General features: G+C 37.1%; 1 protein-coding gene across 1 annotated transcript in view; it reads left to right on the top strand.

Moving 5' to 3' along the window:
- THBS2 (thrombospondin 2) overlaps positions 1 to 23,343 on the top strand; it is a 31,310-nt gene extending 7,967 nt beyond the window's left edge. The window contains exons 5-21 of the mRNA XM_066178716.1: positions 380 to 520; positions 751 to 847; positions 1,575 to 1,745; positions 2,580 to 2,756; positions 3,508 to 3,681; positions 4,121 to 4,248; positions 4,359 to 4,511; positions 5,553 to 5,771; positions 8,836 to 8,943; positions 10,499 to 10,658; positions 12,059 to 12,177; positions 12,590 to 12,824; positions 15,676 to 15,903; positions 16,381 to 16,652; positions 17,650 to 17,747; positions 20,028 to 20,167; positions 20,851 to 23,343. Of these exons, the coding sequence (XP_066034813.1) occupies positions 380 to 520; positions 751 to 847; positions 1,575 to 1,745; positions 2,580 to 2,756; positions 3,508 to 3,681; positions 4,121 to 4,248; positions 4,359 to 4,511; positions 5,553 to 5,771; positions 8,836 to 8,943; positions 10,499 to 10,658; positions 12,059 to 12,177; positions 12,590 to 12,824; positions 15,676 to 15,903; positions 16,381 to 16,652; positions 17,650 to 17,747; positions 20,028 to 20,167; positions 20,851 to 20,858 (2,628 nt within the window). The 3' untranslated portion in view covers positions 20,859 to 23,343. The remainder of the gene's footprint in view (positions 1 to 379; positions 521 to 750; positions 848 to 1,574; positions 1,746 to 2,579; positions 2,757 to 3,507; positions 3,682 to 4,120; positions 4,249 to 4,358; positions 4,512 to 5,552; positions 5,772 to 8,835; positions 8,944 to 10,498; positions 10,659 to 12,058; positions 12,178 to 12,589; positions 12,825 to 15,675; positions 15,904 to 16,380; positions 16,653 to 17,649; positions 17,748 to 20,027; positions 20,168 to 20,850) is intronic.
- The last annotated feature ends 1,018 nt before the right edge of the window (positions 23,344 to 24,361 follow it).

The raw sequence follows: 24,361 nt of genomic DNA, 5'->3' as shown, positions 1-24,361 counted from the left end.
TAGTTGAAGTATAATGGCAATGTTTTCCTGAAGTGTGCCCTTCTTACTCTGAATCTCCTAATTATTTCTGAAGGAATTTTATTAGTAATGCCATATGTATCAGGGCCAAAATCTTCTCACCTAAAGATGAGCTGTACTAGAGGAAAGCAAAATGGCTAAGAACAGATTTCGTCTAGTATTGTGTGACTGTATTTATATCATTGCTAGAAGAATAGCTATGCAGGACTGCTATACTTAAGATCATCTTCCTTGTGTACATAAATATGTAAAAATACATTTTTTGATGGAAGAATTAAGTCCAGTCATGTCTCAGTTTTGTGTATTTAAAACAATTTGCTTATGAAATACACAATTTGTTTTCATTAACTTCATCTTCTAGTCTGAAGAGAACCAAATTATGTGGGAACTGATTGGACCTAACAAAACACTGAAGAACCAACCAGTTTGCTGGCAGGATGGCCGTGTCTTTGCAGATAATGAAAGCTGGATTGTGGATAGCTGCACCAAGTGCATTTGCCAGGTAAGGTTTTGGAAATATTTTTCTTTGCAGAAATGGAATTCCAGCTCAACTGTCCATGTCAAGTCATATTTACTTAGAACTTGGCTGGACTTAATGGCGTTTATTAAAAGTAGTCGCTATGTCCATGATAGAACAAATCAAAACATTTCTACACATGAAACTTCCCCAGATGCCCACCTTCATTTACCTCTCTGTGAGATAAATCAGGAAATTGGTTTCTTTGCTTTTAGGATTCCAAAATTGTGTGCAATCAAATCACCTGCCCAGCAGTCTCTTGTGCTGATCCAGCTTTTGTTGAAGGTGAATGCTGTCCAGTCTGCTCTCACGGTGAGTATTTAGCTGAGGAGAAAGGTGGATAGTCTTTGGCATTGTTTAAAATCACCACTAGTTTTTTTGAAAGCTCAAAACAATTAAGATGTCAAGGCAGGTAAGATCAAATATAGAACTTGTATGTATTCAAAGATCATACAAACTAACTTGGGCGCTTGAAGTTACCCTCTGAAGGACTTGGTCTGTCTTCATTGATTATATTGGTTGCTTAGAATTAAGATTACCTGCTTAGCTACCTTAGGCATAAAATGTGAAAAGCATGCTTCTCCTCAGTCATGTTTTGCATTTTTTTTGCCCATTCAGAGCATGGGCATATTCTTACAATGTACTCTTGATCATGTTCACCATTATGTAGCTTTCAAAGGTGGGGCCACATCCCATCATACTGACCTATTTCTGAAGCCAAAGGAAGTTTGAACTCGGGTTTTGGCTCAATCCATTCTAGTGATAAGATGTTCTTCCTTCAAAGATCACTGCTTCCTGCAAACATACTGCACACAAGTTCATGAAGATACAGGACTCTTACCAGAACTAATTATATTACTCATAATATTACTCCATAATTCCATAATGTCAGTGGCAGCTTGGGAAAGCAAAATTAGAATAGGAGAGATCTAAATGTTAAAGTACATACTCTGCAGAAAAAGAGATGAGAATATCTTCTAAATAGGATAATGGAGCAACGCTCAAAGCTAAGCACTTTTTCTTACCTTTTGCTCTGCAGCTGATGACAGTGAAGAGGGCTGGTCACCGTGGTCAGACTGGACAAAATGCTCAGTTACCTGTGGCTCGGGGACACAGATGCGAGGAAGGTCTTGTGATGTCACCAGGAGTGCTTGTACAGGCCCACACATCCAAACAAGGATGTGCAGCTTTAAGAAATGTGACCATCGCAGTAAGTAATAAATTTCTTCCTTTTTAAAAGCTTCTTTGGATATCTCAAAGCAAAACCAAGTTTAGTCAGGATAGTATGTACTTAAGAAATCCTACATGCACAGTTAAAGTAGCTGTCATTAGATTCTTTGGCAATTTCCCCCTTTCAAATATTCTTCCCTTTCCTGTCAATTTAATAGGTATGTACATTCTGGGTTCAGCTATATTAAAAAAAAAAAGATGATGAGTGATTCTTTCTTTAACATTATGAACTGCAGTCTTTTGTTTGAACTCTGTTTGGAGACAACACTTTGTTTGCAAACATGATATGCAAGGCTGTGTTTACATCTACCATTCATTGACAGCTGGGCCATTCCATTAACTTAGCTGTGTTTAGGAATACAGTAATCATGGAAGATGTCTGCAAAATATCAAACTGCTTTTATATTTAAGGCACTTACAAGGATGATATTCCTGAAGTGTAGTTAACACTATTGCAAGTACCTGTGATATCCAGTCTGGTATAGTACCTAAGGCAATATCTAGCAGCTGAGACTGCTAGATATCCAAATGTGCATTTTGAATGAGTGTTTATTTCACTGGAAAAGTTTATTTTGAAGTAAGATGTCTGACATAATTGTTAGTCATACATTAGTCACTGAAATTCCTGAGAAAGCTGTTCTTGAGAACCTGAGTTGTTATACTGGACTCCATAAGTGAAATGGTGGGAAAGGGATGGGACATTCATGAGATGTGGTGAGAGGCTCATTAGAAGGCTAACTTCACAAGTGAGTTTGTGTTACTGCTGCAGGTATTTTGCTTGAGTTTGCTTGAGTCTTGCTCTTTTCTCTGGCAGTACGTCAGGATGGTGGCTGGAGTCACTGGTCTCCCTGGTCTTCCTGTTCAGTTACCTGTGGAGTGGGAAATATCACCCGCATCCGCCTCTGCAACTCTCCTATTCCCCAGATGGGTGGGAAAAACTGTGTGGGGAATGGGCGTGAAACAGAGAAGTGTGAGAAGGTTCCATGTCCAGGTATATCTGTGGTCTTGAATCAAAAGCAACACAATAATATTCCAGTTGAATTCCTTCTCTTTTTTCAGGTCTTAATGGCAGTGAATTTCTGTGATGGAAATTTTATGATTTGATTTTATCTTATGAGTGAAATAACACACAAGGGTGTTTTGAAAATGAAGACAACAATGCAGTCAGAGATTTTGTAAACCTTCCAAGTTATAATTTGGCTTCAATATTAAGAGTTTGAGAAATTTCCATTTTAGTGTTGTATCTCTGCATATCAAAAACAAGCTCTTCCTTTCTAAAGGGAAGCTGTCTCTGTACTTGTTAGGAATAGACATAGAACCCTCCAATAGTCAGTTTTGTTTGATATTTGTGCATGCATTTTTTATACATTTGACACAATTAATTGCTATTATAATTCTTTCTTATTTGTCTATACTTCTAAATCTTTTTTTAGAGACCTTTCATTCCATACACTCACTTTCTTTTCATATAATTATTCCTCCTTTTCTTTCTCTTTGCATATCCAGTGGGCATGGCATGCTGTTTTGAATTATTGGCCAAAAAGTGCCTATGAAGCAGTTGGTTATTTTTCCTTTGTTTGTTTCTGAAATATTTCTATCTCAGTGCAAACATCTGCCATCATCTTTCTGTGTACACAGTGAGAAACTGCCTCTAGTTAGGGATCTGATGAGGGGTTGTTGTCATTGGTACCAGATGTCCCCACTTTATTACCTGTGATTCTCTGCTCTTTTGCATATCTTAGTGAATGGCCAGTGGGGTCCTTGGTCTCCATGGTCTGCCTGCACTGTTACCTGTGGAGGAGGAATTCGTGAGAGGTCTCGCCTCTGTAACAGTCCAGAGCCACAGTACGGGGGAAAGCCATGTGTGGGAGATACCAAGCAACATGATATGTGCAATAAGAAGGATTGCCCAATTGGTTGGTATTCATTCTTTATTCAGTCTGAGTAATTATTATTGCTGTTATCTCACTAAAGGGTAAATATGAAGTGACACTACAGGAATCTGCTTATTATACCTTTGTTTCAGTAGAGGACATTGAACTGTTTTGAGTGCTTTTTAATGAAATTTTATATATATTCATGATACCAACTTTCTTGGACAAATACGCTTTTCTTAAATAAGGATTGAATATGCTGTAGTGTATTCAACTGGATGTAGCAATCTGTAATTATTTATATATTAAATCAATAGTAATTAGTTTTAAGTGCACTTATAAAACCCTTAAAGTTAGGGTTATTAAGAGTCTGTTGCATCAATTGTGATTTAAGCTAATGATCAGACAATACTTGCTTCTTAAATGAAGTTTTACATGCCTTTTGTGCTCCTTAAGTTTCAGTTTTGTGTGTCTTTGCCAGATGGGTGTTTGTCAAACCCTTGCTTTCCTGGAGCAGAATGCAACAGTTACCCAGATGGGTCTTGGTCATGTGGGGCATGCCCGGCAGGATACCTTGGCAATGGAACCTTCTGTGAGGATCTTGATGAGGTATTGGCTTTGTTTCCATTTACATCAGAAAATCACGATGAAAAATTCATTATTTGGGAATTACACAACCATCTAATTGGTTTCTCCCTTCTTTCTTTCTTTACCTACAGTGTATAGCTGTGTCAGATGTTTGCTTTAAAGTGAATCAGGTCCATCGCTGTGTGAACACAAATCCAGGTTTCCACTGCTTGCCGTGTCCTCCACGCTATAAAGGAAGTCAGCCCTATGGAGTAGGGCTTGAAGTTGCCAAGGCAGAGAAGCAAGTAAGTGGTATTGAAGGCAATTTGATGGCTTTGTGTAATTCTCATCTGAAATATCTTTGAATGGTGGCATAAGATAAACTTGGGTACCAAAGAAAAATAGCCTGAAATAAGTAACTGTTGTTTTGCAGTATTTTTGTTATGAGTAACAGAACACTGAATTTGGGATTGGCTTTTTTAAGGGTTTGATTTTTTTTAGACATCTGCACATTTGTACCAAATGAGCCTAAAATTCCAGGAGACATTTCTCTGCTTTGCACTCCTTTCTCTGAGGTTAACATTGCTATTCTGGAAAGTGGAAACTGAAGAATTAGGGTTGTTTTTTCATAAATACGATGCTATTAATGTCAGCATTATCAGAGAAATGTTTGAAGTTCTCACTCCCTGAATTCCATGGGGCCAAAGTTTATCAGTGGTGAAGGACAGCAGGAAGTAGAAATGAGGTTGAAGACTGCAGTTTCCTAGAAAAGACAAAACTGTTAAAGTGGAAGTCATGGTTTGTCTTCTTTGTTGCGGTTGAATCAATCTGTGGTTAGCTCAGCTTGTGAATTCTACGTGTGAACCATCTGTGTAAGATTCTCAAATACTGTCAATGAAAAATATAGAGAGAAGGGAGAGGTAACAAAAACCTACATGAGGTGAACACAGGAATTCTTTAGGGTCTCTGATTTAAGAAAGCAAGATAGTCCTTTTGTACTGTCTGGCAGAACACTAAAGAAAAGAGGTGAGTACAATCTCCTTTCTGTTGCAGGTAATTTCTGGGGTTTAATGACATCTTGAAGGAGGCAGATACAGTACTGAAATTGTTAACCGCTTTAACTGCTTTTTAAATAATGTTCAATTTTTCCTGTGGTCTGTTTTAATAATTTTCATTGCACATATTTGTTGGAGTTGTGAACTGACAGAGCAGTATGACTTACTAACCACAGTCAAAACAAAGTTCCTTTCTTCAGACCTCTAAACAACCGATCTGATTTTGACAAAGTTGAGGCACACACAGCTGGCTGTCATCACATTTCAGTGAATATGCTCCATCCTTTGTAGGTCTGTGAACCCGAGAATCCGTGCAAGGACAAGACACACAGCTGCCATAAGTCTGCAGAGTGCATCTATCTGGGTCATTTCAGTGATCCAATGTACAAATGTGAATGTAGGACAGGTTATGCTGGTGATGGACGCATCTGTGGTGAAGATTCAGATTTGGATGGCTGGCCTAATAAAAATTTGGTCTGTGCTGCTAATGCAACATACCACTGTGTGAAGGTAGGTGAAAAAGGTTGATAAAAATGCCATGTGTTAGCAAAATGTTCACTTTTTCCTAAATGGTTGTGAGTAACCCTTTTAATTCATGAAATGGTGGTTGCTTTCAGTAAGCTTTGACTGTTAGAGCATGCTGGTTTTCTAGAAGATGCTGTGAAATCTGTATTCACTTAATCTGGTAAGATACAGTAAGGGATTCTCAAAATTAAATCCAGAGTCTTCTGCTTTGGATTTCTTCCTGCTCTGAATACATGGACAATTGGGATGCTTGTGAATGGAGTTAGCACAGTGAGCAGGAGTTGCCTAAAGCATGGGTGTGAAACACACAGCTAGTGAGAACTAAGCAGGAGTCTCAGGGGAGTGTGAAATCCTACCTTCAGGATTTCACATATGACAGCCATGTAAGGGCTAGAGTTCAAAATGCTGTCTTGAGCTACCCTTCCTTTTAAAGAGTTAAGCAGACCACACACTGTGAAAACTGTATTCAGAGCCTGAGATAATTCTTAACAATGGGAACCTAAGAGAGGAAGAATGCGACTAATTAGAGGAGTTCTCCTTATTGCAAAGGTTCACGGGGACAGGATGAGAGATTCAGCCTCTTTCACCCTTCAGAGGTGTGAAATCCCAGCTCTCACCCTCCCAAGGGGAATGACCTGACCATTGGCTCTATACCTGGCAAATGGGATCTGTCCAATCTTGCTGTATAGCTGCGCTGTTGTAGTGAGCAATGAAACATTACTACAGCAATGAGGAAAAAAAAGCATCAGGGGGCCTAAAAATGCTAGCATGTAGGTTTAATAGGCTGTGTCCACATGGTATGTTCCTTGGGACCTGGTTCTGTGCTCGTCTGACACACACACTGTATCCTTCTTGGTCTCATGGCCTGAGGTTCTTTCCAGTGGGAATTGCTCAAAAATGGTGAGCCTCCTTTTAGGTCTTACCCTGATGCTGTATGAAACCAGGCTGAAAGCTGTTCCACTGGTTTAACAATGACCCAAATAGCTGAAGGGGGAAGGCACCCCCTGACAGGCAGTTCCCTGGATCCTAGTTCTGAGTGGTGGCCTTGCTGATGGTTGAATGACAGGCACAATACAGAGGGACATATATATATATATATATGTGTTGGCAGCAGCAAATTAAGCAACTGGGATGGAGGAGTTTTGTCAGAGTAGAAGGCATATGCAGGTGTTCAGTTTTAAACACCTACCTTTGGGACTTCTGACAACACTGGATTACCTGTATATGTTCACTAGGCAGATGCTCAAGTACTTTGCTGATCAGTTACGGCTGTAAGGGCAAGCTTTCTCTTCCGTGGTTTTTGAGGGTTTCTTTTCCCAGACCTGAAATATTTTTGCTACTCCTTCTTTCTCCGTGTTAAAATGATCTGCCTATCTTCTTGAAGTTCCAGCACAAAAACTCATTAAAAAATATGAGGAAACATATGCAAAAATGGCTGAGCTCTTGACTACTATAGTAGTTAAAACAAATAATGACCAAGAGACTAGGAAAGTTTGAAATCAGGCTGTTTGAGAGAATAAGTCACTCAAGGGAATCTGGGCTCTATCAGCCAAAGAGTTTCAGATATGGATGGAAATTTGGGCCTCAAATGTTGATTTTCTTCTCTGTAATTGATCTCTGTTCATTGTGGATTCAGCCAATTTAGCTGTTGCAGTTAATATATACTTCTTTCAGTTCCTGTCATTAGAATTTGCACATGTTCACTCATGATGTAACACGAAGCATTAGTTTTGGTTAAACACAACATGCTGAACCCATTCAGAAAAGAATGTGTTTCCAAAGATTGTTTCATGTTTTGTGGAATATGTGTTGATCTAATAGACACAAGTACTTCATTTAAGGGGACCTCTCCACCCACCGAAAAAACCAAATCACCTTAAAAATGCCTCAAATTTTCAGGCCCTTATATTCTTTACGAAATATCCTAGTTGAGTAATTTGATTTTAAAAAGCCTCTCTCCTTGAGCTGATAATGATTGAAAATTAACTTACTCCTGTGACTAATTTCTTTCATTGTTTCAAAATTTGTTTTGTATCAATGGTAACTAGTGTTGAGGTGGACAGTCAAGACTCTACACAGCTACTTGGTAAATTTTTTGGGGATTTGATATTTATCACAATATTTCCAGTTCTCTTTTTTTTTAAATTGTCTGTACTATTAGAACCACTGAGATTGAAAACATCCTACTATAATATTAATTTTTTAGAGTATGTGTTACAGAAGAGATATTTCTGCACTCTTTTGAGTTTTGGGTGAGGTAGATCTGGAATGTGAGTAAAAATGAGAATGACAAAGTGTGTTTTCATAGATGTATTTATGCGTAGCAAGTGGTAGAATTGCAATCCATTTTAGGTGATTTTAGTATTTTTAAAAAAATGCATGTTAAAAGTTTGGCAAGCTATTTTACTCTTATTTGTCAGTGTAAGTTAAGAATTGTTTATTTGAAATAATCATTCTGTACAAAGCTGTGATACAAAATAAAGAGATGTTTGTCTATTATTTTTACAGCCAAGGTAATGCAAAGGTACTGTTTTGCTGTACAGTATAAAGACATGTTTTTCAAAATCCTTTCTAAGAGTGTTCCCCTTCATTGTTGTGTAGTCCTTTCCATTGCTGTGTAGTAACTTTCCATATGAACAGCTGTTTCTGAAGACCTTCTCTTGGCTTGTTTTTTTTATTTTTCTGGCAACAAAACCTGGCCATTTTTTATGTAATCTTCAAACATATCTCATGAATTTTCTATAAAAAGTTGTAAGAGTGCATGTCTGTGCATGTGGTGTGTTTGTTCTCTGCTAGTTCCCTCACAAATTTACTAGAAACGTCACTTTAATAGCAGCTGGGAAACAGAATAATTTGAGGCTGCATTTCACTTACTTTACAGTATGAAAGGAGCAAATGAACACGACCTTTGGCAACAAAAAACCAGGCACTTTAAAAAGTACTTTGCTGATTGTTCTTGTCTTATAGTCTCTGGTGTACCATTATCTACTCTTCTGCCCAGGCAAGTTATTCTGACATAATGTAAACATTGGTTATTTCTTTTGACCAGGATAACTGCCCCCTTCTGCCTAACTCTGGCCAAGAAGACTTTGATAAAGATGGCAAAGGAGATGCCTGTGATGAGGATGATGACAATGACGGTGTCGAAGATGATAAAGTAAGACATGTGTCTGTCTGCAGTACATTTGACCGAAACATCTGTTTTTAAGGAAAACCATTACAATAGATGTGAACTTTATTGCTCAGAGCTACAGCTGAGTTATTCTGCATGCGCTTCCTTTCCTGAATGGTGTGTAGTGCAGAGTTAAGCTGTGTTCAGTCAAAGGAGAGTAGTATTGTTCAGAGCAAAGCAATCAGGGGAACCCCAGGAACTATGTTCTCTGTATCAGTTTAGAGTTCAGTTATGTACATGAAAACAGTTTAATGAAAAGTGGTATTGGATTTTTTTAATATTGTAATGGGAGAATGACAAGTCTACTGCATTTGAAAAGCTAGTAAATATTATATATATATGATGTTATTTTTTATTCATTGTAACTTGCTTTTAAAACAACTGTAAACACAGCCCGTATCAAAGGAAAATGATGCGAGGAAAATAGTCTGGTTCATACTTTCCCTCAGATCTGCCCAGAAGACAAATTCATTTACCTGCAGAGCCTAAAAGATAGCTACTTATTCTAAAACCGGTGCCTTGTACATTCAACAAAAAGATAGAAGCACTTTGAGAGTTTGCTTCACCCTGGCTTTTCAGAACATGTTTAGGATGAGTGAATTGGTATTAGAATTTTACTGTTCCTCTTTGTTCCCTTCAGAAGGAACCTAAATGCTCTAGAGCTTCAGATGGTTAAAGCTGGGTAAGAACTGTGTTCATTTGGTCTCTATTTGGAAAACTTTAAAAAAAACCCCAAAGAAGCATTTGATAAAGTAATATGATTTACTGTGTGTATTTTTTAAAAATTGTAGATAGAAATGGGTTTATGAACAACAAAAGATTTTGACTTGCCTCTATATGTTGCCCTTGAATATATGAAATGTATTTCTGGGGAATTTAAAATACTTTGCTAAAAATTATTTTTTATTAAATGTGGATTTTTTTCTATTTAGCAGAGGAAAAAAGTAGTTTAAAAATTTTTTTCCTTATGACCTCCCTTCGGATTCCATGCATTTTATTATTTTATTATTACATTTTATTATCTTGTTCAATAGAACACAACCAACAAAAAGTCAATACTTGTTTAAATTGAAAAATCAAAATATGTGATATAAACTTGAAAATACTAACACTAGTTTGTTCCAAAAGAGTCAGAGTAACAATTCTAGTTGTTTCTTTTTTGTTTTTCAAAAGTTATAAAATGCAGCTCAAGCTGACCTGACTTCGTGGCATGTTCTGATTTTTTTTAAGTACATGTACCAGTGATACACCTTTTATTTAAATGTCTGAGTACAGGTTCAGTTTAAAATGCCTGTTGCTTTCCCTGTGAGATATGGAACACAATTCACATGTTTTGTACAAAACAGACAGTGAGCCAGGTTGTCCAGATGCCATCCTGTTACCGCCAAGACCTTCAGTATGAGTACAGCCTGTCCGGTGAAAAAATAATGGATTAATATTTGATTTTTGCATTCTGTCCAAGATGAACAGGAGTTAGCACTTCATAGTATGCTCTCATGAGTTGTGATTTATATTGTAAAATCTATTTTTTTCTTACTAGGACAATTGCCCTCTTCTGTTCAACCCTCGCCAGTTTGATTATGACAAGGATGAAGTTGGTGACCGCTGTGACAATTGCCCCTATGTGCACAACCCTGCTCAGATTGACACAGACAACAATGGGGAGGGTGACTCATGTGCTGTGGACATTGATGGAGATGGTATGATTTAACTCCTGAGAATTAGGTGCTGTTCCACAAGTGCACTTTGCTTTATGTACAGTAAGATGGGCTACTTACTTTTATACATGGAATAAAATTTGATCTGGGAGCTCAAAAATGTAGGAGAAGGCAGAGAAGGCTGAGGTTCATCTGCCCTGTGTAGTATAGTTGCCCATACAGTCCCTAATTACAATTAATATTACTAAAGAATAAATGACAGCAAGCCTTTATCAACATAATAATTTAAAAAAAAAATCTTTCCTTCATCTGTGTCTGTGACACTTCTTTTAACTTTTCCTTTTAGGGAGGGAAAAGAACATCAGAACATTCACACAGATAAGACAATATCCATAGTAAAGTAATCTGCTTTTCTGTAATTGTGCAAAACTCACAGTAATCCAAATACACATTTTTGGATGTCTTAAAATATTGCTAAAAGTGCTTATTTCCTCAACCAGTACATTCTGTATAACCCCAATTTGATCAGAATTAAGATGGGGGAAAAACACACATATTCAAAAATCATATCCCTGTGGCATTTCAAATGTGTGAGGGTACGGAAATACTAAAAGCTGAAGAAATCTAGCTTTGGGTTTTCCTCAGTAATGTTTTAAACATTTGGATGCTTATCTGACTTTAGCTTCTGAACATTTTGAAGTTCTCTCATCCTCCTTCTGATCATCAGGTTCATACTAGTACTCATAGTAGTTCTGCATTTGAAGAAAAATCCAATCATATGTTATTAGCTGAAAGATTATGCAAGTATACAGGGACCATGTAATACAGTGAAGTGTCCATGTATCTTTCCTAGACAGATATGTGAACATGTTTGTTTCTTTTCATCTTATAATTTTGAATCAGATTGTTGGTTTTATAACGAAGTTTCCTGAGGAGGAACTGTTTCTTTTGAAAATTTGGCACACTATAAAATTAATGATGCACATGTTCTGGTAAAATTAAGTTATTTAATGCTGAGGCAGCTGAACATTAATACAGTTGTTTCTATACAAAAGTTCAGAAGTTTGAACCTGATACAGCTGTGCGTTCTATGCCGTTTTGTAAAGTGGGGGAATAAAATCCAAACTAAATTATTTAAAAGAAAAATACCCCACCTGTTATTCAATGAAAAGGACTAAATTCTTGAGACATAATCAGCCCTTATTCTTCCATAGGAAAGTACATACAGAAAACTTTGTCATAACAAGAAAGATGGAAGTGATACCATAATTTTTTTCTAATATTAGTCCTAAGTATTTGTAACAATGAAGTTGTAGCAATCAGCTTATGAACCCCTTAAGAGCCTTGCTTCTGTACTGGTGACTCCTACAGTCTATGGCTGGCTGTGTTGGATGTTGTATCATTTTGATTTTTTTAATATTTTGTTGTTTTTTTTTCCCTAGACATTTTTAATGAACGAGATAATTGCCCTTATGTCTACAACACAGACCAGAGTGATACAGATGGTGATGGAGTTGGTGATCAGTGTGATAATTGTCCATTGATGCATAATCCAGACCAGGTAAATGATGAAAACAGTTTCCTTAATGGTGCCATCAGAACAAGGGCAGAGAAAAGAACACAGGAATTGCTATCCGTCCCTGTACTGGACAGCTGAAGAGGTGGATCTGTATTGCTCACTTTTACATCTCATGTTGTGAGATCTCTTTGTATCAGATGAAAGGAAAGTACAATGATGATTGCTTTAATCCATCTGCAAATAAAGCCCTGCCCTGCAAATACCCTGGAGATCTTATGCACTGAGAGAAGAACAAGTAGCCATACTAGCTTGAAGATATGCTCATGCTTTCAGCATGGTTGTCATTGTGGTATTTGTCACTACAGAAGTCCTTGAAGAGAAGTGTTGAACAGGTTGTACTTTTGTATCGAGTAAAAATAATAAAATTACTCTGTACGATTCTTTTTTGGGATAGACTGATGCAGATAATGACCTTGTTGGTGACCAGTGTGACAATAATGAGGACATAGACGAAGATGGCCACCAGAACAACCAGGATAACTGCCCTTACATCCCCAACGCTAACCAGGCCGACCACGATCAGGATGGTAAAGGAGATGCCTGTGATCCTGATGATGACAATGATGGTGTCCCAGATGACAGGGACAACTGCCGCCTCAGATACAACCCTGAGCAGGAGGACTCAGATGGTAAGAACAAGGTCATATGAATTTCATCTAGTTCTTAGTATCTAGTTATGATCTTGGAGTATTAACATCTGGTGAAGAGAGACTTCACATCAAACTGAGCTGCTTTTGACATTTGAGACACCATGGAATTTCATGGAACTGAACTGGTCAATTTGGTCAAGGGTTAAAGCATTAGGGCATCTTAGACAGGAGCTCAAACATGCACATATATAATTATAGAAGATAACCTTTGACAAAATTTTAAAACCAAAAGAATCCGTGTTTTTGTTAATATTCTTATTTTCACATTTAATTGAAATATTATAAGTGTCAGAAAATATTTCAAATAGCTTGAATTGCAAATGTCTTAAAAAATGAAAAGTGAGCTGTTTCACTTTCAAAACAAGTTGCCATCTGAGACTAAAAATGGAAAAAAAATGGTTTACTGCTCTGTTTTATTTTGAAAAACAGACTATTTCTTCAGGATTTTTTAAGTCTAAAAGTATTGTTAATTTTTAATTTTTTTAATTGACTCATGAGCAGCTGTTCTTAATTTCTTTACAGACTGCTCTAAATATGTCTTGATACACATCACAGTTTAAAAAATGGATATGTAATTGCTTTTTTTTCCCTTTTTTTTTTGGTAAAATATTGTTGGTCACCTCAAACAGTCCTTCTCTGTGCTTGGCATTATTTAAATAATGAAATAGATAGTTTCACAACTGTAATTTTAATTTTGAAAGTGTTTATGATCCTTTGAAAACCACCAAATATATTTACAATAATGACCCTTGCAATAAATGCAGGTAAGCAATTTCTCTCCATGTTATGCAGTTTGCTAGAGCCATTCCATGGCTGTGCTGTAGAAATTGAAAGCAGAATTTATTACCTACACAACATGTTTTTAGGTAGATTTAGAAAGACAGAATGCTGAGCCTTGTCTGATTTTCTGATAAGACAACTGCTGTCACTAGGAAGTTTCTGGTTGGTAATCAATAGTAGCTCTTAATTTATATAACCTTTCAGTCCTATAATACATGTCCAGAATATCTTTGTACTTGCCAGTCCCTGGAATAGCCCCTTAATTTCAAAAATCCAGAATAAGGATGATCCCAAGCTGAGGTAGTTTAGGTCATGCATTACCTGGTTTTTGTAGAGGAAGCTACATTGATGTATGGATTAACGATTGAGAAAAAACACACATTTAATCAGTTTAGCCAGCTGATCACTTTCATTGGCAGCAGGTCCAACAGAAATCTTGGAAAAGGGGTAAATAAAGCCAAAACTTGCTCCCATGCTCTTGAAGATGTGAGTTTTTGCATATCAGGATGAGGCCCTGGAGAGAGCTATTGGATGTGACTGGATAAACAAACACTTTCTAACTTTCCTTGACAGGGAATGAATGTTGTCAGCAGCAGCTCACTACCAAATGAACATCAGCTGGACTTTTAGTGAATAATTAGATTCTTCTGCAAATTATCTCTTTGATTTGGCAAAGAAAACAAAATAGGAAATTTCTCCAATTTCCCTTTTCTCCAATGAGTGTGAAGACAAACAGGTGGAAGAACACACAGCTGGTCAGGATTTGGAGTTGTCTATGGCAGATATCAGGGTGGAAAATGGGGCCATTTTACCACGTATCTGATCTGCAGAGAGCCCTGAGATATGAGATGTTTCAATTTTCTCTAATTAGTCTTTTCTTTTTTGGCTGTTGCCTAAAACTCATTCTGCTTTCTGTCTGAAAGCTCCATACTTGGGTAATGCTGTGTTGGTTAGTCCTGGTCACTTGGCTTTCCATTTTTCTTTGAAACACCTAGTAGTAGGTCAGTATTGAATGAGCTGGGTCATTGCTACTTCTCACTGTGTTAATTCCCATGTTCTTAGGGCAGTCATAAAAAACACTGGGACAAAGAAAGCAAGCAGATGCTCTGCTATGTGAGGATAGAAACAACTTAGTTGGCAGCACTGGTTTTGCATTAGTATGCAGTGTAATATCTACTGTCATAGAAGTTGGAGCCTTTTGGGAATTTGTTTCTATACTTGTCTAGCCAAGATTTTCTACATTATTTTCAGGTCTTTGTGCTATTGTATGCCATGGAATAATAGAGTTATTGGCAATGAGCTTTTTTATAGATGCCTCCTTTCACTTCTTGCTATTTGAGGCAAATCTCCTGGTTTCCATTAATGTTATAGGTAAACTAAGAAAGCAAATAATTTTTCGTTTTTCTAAAACTAAAGTAGTTAAAAGTAGTAGAAGTGTTGAGCAGAAGCACAGCTATAGATGAGCTGTACTTTCTTTGTTCTCTAAGAAACTTCCTGTAATTCATATAAGAAAATTTAATTTTTTTCATTCCTTTGAGGTTAGTCCTGTTGAATGTAGTGCTGCCTTCTTTTCTTATGCATTTTTTCGAAGCACTATGTTTTTTATAAGTCAAATTGTTCTGCCTACAAGTGGAAGAGTGTCTAAGCATGGATACATATTTTACTGCAGCACTCTTCCCTCCTTTCTTTTGTTGTAGAGGTGACACATTTGCAATCTGAAGCATCTTAGATGGATTGTTGTAGGAAGAATCTTAAGACAGTGATAAGAGTCTTAAAAAAGTGTAATATTATCAACAATATATAAAGATAGTAATGCGTGGAAGATTAGGATTTCAATGGTATTCTTTGAATTGATTTGCCTAGCACATATTAAAACGTGGTGTTGTGTCCACATCTGGAACAAATCAAACTGAAAATGTAGTGCAAGCATTAGTGAATTACATCGATGTAGCAAACTTCCAACTTTTCCCACCCTCATTCCAAAGTGGTGTATAGACTGGGGCTGGATAAATTGCTAACAATTGCGTCTGCTTATTTACATTGCTTACAGGTGATGGCAGAGGTGATATTTGCAAAGATGACTTTGACAATGACAATGTTCCAGATATTTATGATGTGTGCCCTGAAAACAATGCTATCAGTGAAACTGATTTCAGAAAGTTCCAGATGGTCCCTCTGGACCCCAAGGGTACAGCTCAGATTGATCCCAACTGGGTTATTCGCCACCAAGGCAAGGAACTGGTGCAGACTGCTAACTCTGATCCTGGAATAGCTGTAGGTGAGTATCATATGTCAGTCATCATCTTTGGAAAAGTAACCAGTGATTCTGTGATAAGGAAAGGGAAAAAAAGGTAGACAAATGCACATTTTTGGTGCTGCAAACTTTGGACTAACCACGGAGCCAGTGTGTATGCCCAAAGTATAAACAGCTCAATGCTGCCTGCATTTGTTGTTCATTCATCTCATCACTGACTGTAACATACATAAAATACACAATTGAAAAAAAAATTATATAAGTATAGTACCTGCTGTCTTAAATGCTCCTCGTAAGCAACTTATTTCTCTCCAGAAGTCTCCATGCAGGCAAGTGTAATTACCTCCTCCTCTACAGGTGAGGAAACTGAGAAATACCGCTTATGTATCCTGTCAAAATTCAGGATGTAGCTGTACAATGTACAAGAGCTGTAGCACTGGGGTGTGTGTAACTGGACCCAGCATTGTAACTCAGTCGTTTGTCTCTGTTGTCCTCTCCCAGGCTATGATGAGTTCAGCTCTGTTGACTTCAGCGGGACGTTCTACGTTAACACAGACCGTGACGATGACTATGCTGGCTTTGTGTTTGGCTACCAGTCCAGCAGTCGATTCTACGTCCTGATGTGGAAGCAGGTCACTCAGACCTATTGGGAGGACAAACCCACCAGGGCTTATGGCTATTCTGGTGTATCACTCAAAGTAGTGAATTCAACAACTGGTACTGGTGAACACTTACGAAATGCTCTCTGGCACACAGGAAACACCCCTGGACAGGTGAGGGATTAAAAACTTCAGGCCAACAGTGCATGACTAATGTTTTAAAAATAAGGGACATGTTTCAAAAAGAATTTCCTTTCACACCTCAATTTTTGTGGATGTTTATCAGTTTTTCTTCAATTCCCTTATTAGTAGTGTCAATGGTAGCACATGCATTGTATTTCAAAGAAAATCACATGTATAAAAGATGAGGTGTGATCAAAAGGAAAATGAGACAGATGTCTTAATTATGCACAAATCCTTTGTTTACTTCTGTGTTGGCACTTGCTTCTTTGGTGTTCCAGCTTTTTTGAATTATTCATGGTTTAGAGTACAGTAAGTAGAGACAGAAAAAGAGAAAAGACATTTAAAAAAAGAGAGAAAAACTGCAGGTGTTCCAAATGGAAGAAATGTTCCAGTGGAAGAAAGTTGTGCATTTTGGAAATTAGGTTAGTAGGGCTTCACATATGGATAGGAACTGACAGGACTGATACTGTGTGGAAATTTTCAAGGAGTAGTCACGTACAGTAATGTCTGTGTGGGCTGCAGTTCCTCTCCATCACTGGAGGCACTCATGCAGCCATCAACCCTGTCAGCCTGGTTGTGTGGATGTGCAAACCCGAAGAGTTCCAGAAGCATTTGGACAACACTCTTGGACACATGATGTGACTCTTGGGGATGGTCCTTTGCATGGCCACGAGTTGGATTTGATGATCCTTGTGGGTCTCTTCCAATTTGGCTGATTCTGTGGCATCATAAGGGAAGTCAAGGTTTGATGCTGTAATGGTCTTCAGTGACTGTAGCTATGAAACTGCAGATGAGTAACTGATCAACAGTTTAAAAGAGAAATTTCCATTACTCTCACCCCATAAAAGTCTTTTGATGATACAGTCAAATGTTAAACTACTTTCAGTTTCATACTCTGCAGAAAAGAAGCTTTGGCAGTTACTATGGTGGATGTAGAGTTACTGGGGCACAGTGTGTTTCTAATAAGGCATTTGTGTTCCTGCTGTAGGTGCGTACTTTGTGGCACGATCCCAAGAACATTGGCTGGAAAGATTATACTGCTTACAGGTGGCATTTGATTCATAGGCCTAAAACAGGATTAATAAAGTAAGAAATATTTCCTCTACATTTTCTAGTAGCAGTACTTTTGTCTCTGTTGATTTAAAAGCTGTGTTACCAGTTTCATTGTTGTTTCTGACAATTTTGTTATTTGTGTGACAGTTTGTACAACATTTTGGGAACATTTTGTTATCTTCAGAATAAGTTATTTTCCTTTTCAGATGTATTTAATTTAATCTGAATGGTTCAATATTTACATCAGCTAAATACCCTTAAACTAAAGAAAAAAAAATAGGCCTTTTTCTCAATTGCTTTTCTGTAAAGAGACCAAAAATTTCTGAGCAAAACTCAAAGCAAGATTAGAACATGAGATTGCTCCCCAGCCTGTGGAATTTCAGTGAATGAAAATAATTATAAACATGAACATTGCCTCAGGGAAGTAGGCCAAGGGCCTGTCTACTTCAGCATCCTGTCTCCCATAGCGGCTTAAACAAGACACTGCAGAAGTGGCCATGAGCACATCTGTAATGCACACAAGGAGCTGTGGCAGATGACTTTCTGTAGAGCCCAGCTGTTTAGCTGATGTTCCAAAGACTGAGCATTAACTGCCCGTGTCAGTTTTATCTTCTACTAACTACTGGAGCTGTAAAGGATATTTTTCATAGGGTAGAGTCAGACCTTACCTCCAAAGGTCTTGCTTCTGCTTATGTGGAGGGGGTTTTCATTTTTCTGTGAAAGACAAAGTGTAGACAAATTAGGATAGACTAAGTTACTCCTCTCTTTCCAAGAAACAGGTTTCTTTATGCTTCAGTGTATTGCAGTGCAGAGAATTGACTGATATAGGTCAGAAGGAAACTTGATTTTTTTTCATTCATGTTGCTGTTGCCTATAACTTCCTTTACAGAATCTACATAATGTCAGACAAAAGATGTTACCGCTGGTATCACATTGGATCAATCTAGCATGGCAAATTCAGTGGTTTGGGACATTAAATTCCTTCATACTTTAGGGTGTTCTGATAGAAAATGAATTAATTTTTTTACTAATGTAGTCATGAAACAATTTTATTTGTACAGAAATATCAATTTCATATGAATGTGATCAGAGCTAGGTAATTTTTTCATGGGTTGAAAATGTTTTGAAATATGTTTTGGTTCTTGATATTTTGAGAATTATATTAAATAGGATTGTGTGAACATGAAAAATCTGTCATTTTTTTACTGTTCTTTTCACCATCCATTAAGTACTGATCCCATGGAGCAGTTTCATACTTGTCTTTGTGCACTTTTCAGGAAACAGAACACTTTATTACAAGTGCTGGACATGCATTTCTGTCTAAACAGAAATCTGCCCCTACCTAACCCCTGAGTTCTAGGAAGCTGCTAAGTGTTTTCATCCTCATGTGAAGCTATCTTGCTGTGTATAACTAATGTAGTGTCAGTTGAAGCAGGACAATAATCTCTGCCTCCAAAGACTAGTCTAATTAACTAACTATAGAGTAATTTCTCATTTGGCCCAGGAGACTGAGAACCTAAAAATCTAGACTATCTCAAGGCCTCCCAGGAGAAGTAGAGGATGCAAGGTTGCAGAAATGCAGTCTCTCTGATAAAGAAGGAAAATGAAGTGCTGCTTTTCGAGGTCTTTTGTCTCCAGGGCGGATGCCTGAAATACTAAAAACCCCTCCAAAAACCGAAAAAAAAAATCCAAAAAAACAAAACCAAAAAAAACCCCCACAAAACAACCCAAAAAACCCCTCCTTTTCCAATTTAATGTTAGTCTAGCTGTTTGTGTCCAAATCCTTCCAGCTTTCATTAAGTTCCTAAAATGTCTTCAAATTGAGATTCAGCATGTCTCCAATTAATGTTTTGTTTGACTCTAAAGGGATGGTTCTTCTAAATTCTGATGTTGGCCCTTGCACCTAAAGATAAATAAATCAGCTGTTCACACAGCTGCAAAGACAGTTTTGCTCAGTGATGTGACGAGGTTGTGTGCTAACCCCTGAGTTCATTGGGACAGGGGCTTATCAGTGAATGCTAGTACATGACATAGTTCATTCCAGGAGACATGACTGTTCTAAATAAAGAACTGGGAAATCTTTTGCAGATGGTGTGCATAAAATCACTTAAGGAGCAGCCTCAATTGCTTCTGATTATTATGGCTGCCAGCCAGGTGGGTGTGAGATAGAGATGAGAAGTGATCCGTGCAATGAGGTTGGGTTTTCTGGTGCCTTGTCAAAATTAATTCTGTTCCTGTTTTTAGGGACTGTCACCAGCTCTTACACTGGACACTGTTTTAGCCTCCTTGTTTAATTTATGTTATTCTTTACAGAGTTTTGGTTTATGAAGGGAAACAAGTCATGGTGGATTCTGGACCAATCTATGATACAACTTTTGCTGGTGGACGATTAGGTCTTTTTGTCTTCTCTCAAGAGATGGTCTATTTCTCTGACCTCAAATATGAATGCAGAGGTTAGTTACAAAAAATGTCTGGAAGATTCTTAAGCCTTTCATAACTTGTGGAACAAGCACAAAGTGTCTAAATGAAAAGTATCCTCTAAATGAAAAGCAATCTGTAATATCGTAGTATGGTGTAAACCTTTGGTGAAATGCCATGAATGCCCCTTGTCCCTAGAGTAATCTCAATTTGAATAATAAACCCCAGATGTTTAATACTATCCACCTGGAAAAAATGAGGTAGAAATTTCTGAGAAAGACTTGCTTAGAATTCTGTCTGTATATCCACTATCCTCTGTAGGCTATTTCAATATGTCCCGCAGGCAGAGATATACCTCTGGGTCACCCCTCTTTCAACAGGCATGGAAAAGAGAGCAGGTATCTTTAATGAGCATATCTGTCTGTAATGAATGCCTTGTTGGAAATGTTTTGAAATACATAAAAGGCTTTTCCAGGTTTTCTGGTATATGATTTTGTATGTACATTTAGATACATAGCTGCACATACACATGCTTGTCTCTCTCTATATGTAGGCACATGTGTTTTTGTATAAATGTCCTCCCTTTTCTAAGAAAATGAAGAACAGAAAGCATCATAATGCGTCTCTTTAGTGTATCATGGTGGAGTTCTTGTGTGAATGACTTCCTAAACAAAAAAACCCCAACCACAATTAATATACTTTTTCTCATTTCTTTCAGATGCTTGAGCAGTGGTTGCTGCATTACCAGCAAAGTACTGTAGATGCTATGCAACCCAGACACCTCAGTACACCCTGGTACTCCCAGTTTCTATTTTTGTGTACCTCTTGCCTTCTCTCCTCATGCTCCACTCTCCAGGATCCTCCCAGCTGCCAGGAGTGCTTCAGCCACGCTTCCACCCAAGTGCCTTCTCACAGCCAGGACTAATCAAACCTTAACGTGAACGTCGGACCCACCACTGAAGCAAAAGCAGATTGATACATTAGAACACTTTTGTAGAGTGAAAACTTAGCAAAACTTATTTGTTTGCTTGTCTTTTTTAAAGAATGACGTTTACATATAAAAATGTAATTTCTTAATGTATTTATATATATGGAGTAAAAGAAGGAGGGTGACGATTATCAATCATTATGTTTAAGTGAGGAAAAATGTGTCTCAAATTTTGGGGTGTATGATTGACACTTCCTTGCTCTGATCAAGACTGGGCTTTGGTAACACAGAGATTCTGGGTCTAATTTTAGCAAAGTAATGGAGGGCCACACCAACAGTGAAAATTACTTTGGATATTAAAGATCAATTATAAACATTTCTTCATTCAAAAAGGTGCTTAGTTGATAAGGATGCTCTTAGTAACACTCTTTAAAGTTATTATTGGTAGAACTGTCAAAATTGCAACCTAAAGCATTATTTAGTAGGGGTTTTATTTATGCCAAACAGAATTGAACTAGAAACTTTTATGTGAAAGAGTGATTCTTTTAAACACTGAAGCTATCACTGTTGTGTGACTTAAAAAAAACATTTCCAGTTGCCCTGTTTTCATCATATTCTGCATTGCCTTGTAATAAAGAATATACCGTGACCATGTGGAGTAAACTGAACCTGAACCACTCTTCCACCTCTGCTGCAAAAAGCACTTTGACATCCTGAATCCTGATGTGGGTTTCTAAAAAGGTGGCAATGCCACCATTACTTAATTTGGTAACATGAATTTAAGGTTCCATTTATAAATATTTTGTTAGTATTTATTGTGATTATCACACCAAGCTGCCTTCTCTGGTAATTGATTTTAAAGCGTATAATCCATCAATAATACATTCACAAATAATGATATTTTAAATCTATTTTTGAAAGTATATCACAGTATGTAGATATTGTCTAAGCATGGCCTACACTTAAGTATAGTTCCATGGGTTATAGTCATATATACTTTAAAGTTAAATGAATAATAATAAGGAATTTACAAATGGAACCTTAATATATATCCAGTTACCCTAATTTTAATGTTTTTGTATTGTTACCTATGTCTACTGTATATAGAACTTCTTAAATGATGCTGAAGGGGTACCAGTGTTTATTCTAAACAGATACTACAGTTACTCAGATAAACAATAGTATAGACATGTTTAACATTTTTGTTTTGTTTAAGATGTATGAGCTTTGTTCAGAAAAAGAACACAGGCTGGTGTAATTTTATTCATAGATGGGATACCTGATAAAAGAATACAGTACCTCTGCCTTCCTCTGGGGCACAGTGAGCTAAATGTCAAATTAACTTTTTCTCCCTTGAAATAGATTTTGTGGCTTTATTCATTAGAAAGGAATCAACAGTTGCTGGCTTTATTGCACATTTTATAGTTTTCATATTATCAAATTTTTTTTTCAGTTTGTTTTGTTGCTTTTTTTTTTGTTGTTGTTGTTGTTCTCACAAATTCTCTTCATGAGGTTTTTAAATATTTCAGTTTCTTTTGGTGTTTCAAATGGCATCCCCAAGTTCCAAGCAGAAGGGAGGATGACTTAATTAAATGAAACGAGTAGTGGCTGTGTAGGGTTTTTTGTTTTGTCAGAGAGAGACATCAGTTTAGGGATGAAGATGTTAATATTTGGACTGTAACATAGTTTTCCTATTCTATGTAAATTATTTATGATGGGGTTTTTTATTTCTTTCTTTTTTTTTCCTTGCAAGTGTGTGTGAGAGAGTGAGACTGATGAAATTTCATTTTGTTTTGCCAAAGATTGTAAATAATTATTTATTTGTTTACAAGGACAGACATTTATCAATTGATGTCCTGATTCATTTAGTCAGATCCTCATTTTTATATATATATTTTAAGAAATTAATAATAGGAAATAAACTGTAAAAAGGTTTTATAATCAAAAATCTCTTTACCTTTTTTATAGTTACAGTTTTTCTTTAAAGAAAATATTTCATTCCGCTAAGCCCTTAGTTAAGCCTCTTGCCTTGCTGTAAATCAGTTCATTTCAAGCAAACCAGGAAATCTGTTGCTTTGCCAAAAAATCACTGGCTGTCTTCTAAGATTGTAAACAGCAGGTTTCCTAGTATCTCTGATAAGACATCATTTCCCATGAAGTCTTTATCTAGCAAACAATCAAAAATTTTATTTATAGCATTGTGAATGAGAAATTTTGGTCCTGCTTCTCTGTATTGTGTCTTGGCCCATGTGTTTGAACAAATATATCTTATTTTGCAACTGCTGCTTCTGAGTCCCATCTGAGTCATTAGGATTCATTGGTGTGAGTGGGGAGTGCCTTCCTGCTGGAGAATTTGAGGAACCAGTGAATCTTCACAAACAGAAGAGAATAAAATACGAGAAAATAATTCTTAGGAAGAGACATCTTTCCTATGAGTATAAACTACTCAACAGGGAGGGGAATTTGTATTGGATTAGGAAAAATAAGAATGCCCAGCATGTCAAAATGTTTTGAGATGTGAACACAAGTTCTAGCTCTTCTTGGCCTTAAAACTCTCCCAGCTATTTGGTTCCCTTGGCTTTTGATTCTCATGAGAGTACTTGAAACGTTACACAAGAAAGCCATGTACTCTTCAGTACATTTTTTGATGACTCCTTTAAAACAGTACAAACCTTCAGTCTTGTAGACAGCTTCAAGGACATCAATGATTGACATTATTCAGCTAATAGAGTGATCAAGAATTTGTTATCCACTTCCTCAAGAGTTATGTAAAACTCTGGTATGGATCTTCATGAGAGTTTTGAACATGAGCAGTTATTTATGAATCTATAGGAAAAAAAATCTCTTCCTGGCACCAAACAACCCCCCACAAAACTAAAGAAAGGGAAATAAAATGACTGGAAATGTGTGAAAACATAACAGCAGCACTTTAGCACTAGTAGAGGGTGTCTCAAAAAAATAGGAGGGAAGGACCAAAAAGGAAAATTGCTGTGAATGAGCAGGTTCACCTAAAGCAGTGGCATCATCTGACCTGTGTCCATTGTTCTAACTATCTTTTTTATCTTTTGAAGATACTCAGAATTATTTGCATAGTCTGGTAAAAAACCATATTTTAAAATTTCACAGAGTCTGCACATTTGGTTCCCAGAAGGAGATGAGTATGGAAGTAGAAGGTCTGAAATTCCTGTGGAGAGGCTGTTTTTTCTTAAAAGGGGAAGCTGAGTAAAGCAGGTGAGGATTCTGCCACTACCACATTAGTAATAGTAGGCAGATTTTTTTTTTCCACTTCCCTGGGCATCAG

This window comes from Chamaea fasciata, unplaced genomic scaffold (genome assembly GCF_029207755.1).
Source record: "Chamaea fasciata isolate MVZ Bird 193981 ecotype frontalis unplaced genomic scaffold, bChaFas1.0.hap1 SCAF_3, whole genome shotgun sequence".
Lineage (NCBI taxonomy): Eukaryota > Metazoa > Chordata > Aves > Passeriformes > Sylviidae > Chamaea > Chamaea fasciata.
The sequence above is the reverse complement of the archived record's forward strand: the minus strand, read 5'-3'. Positions and strand labels throughout refer to the sequence as shown.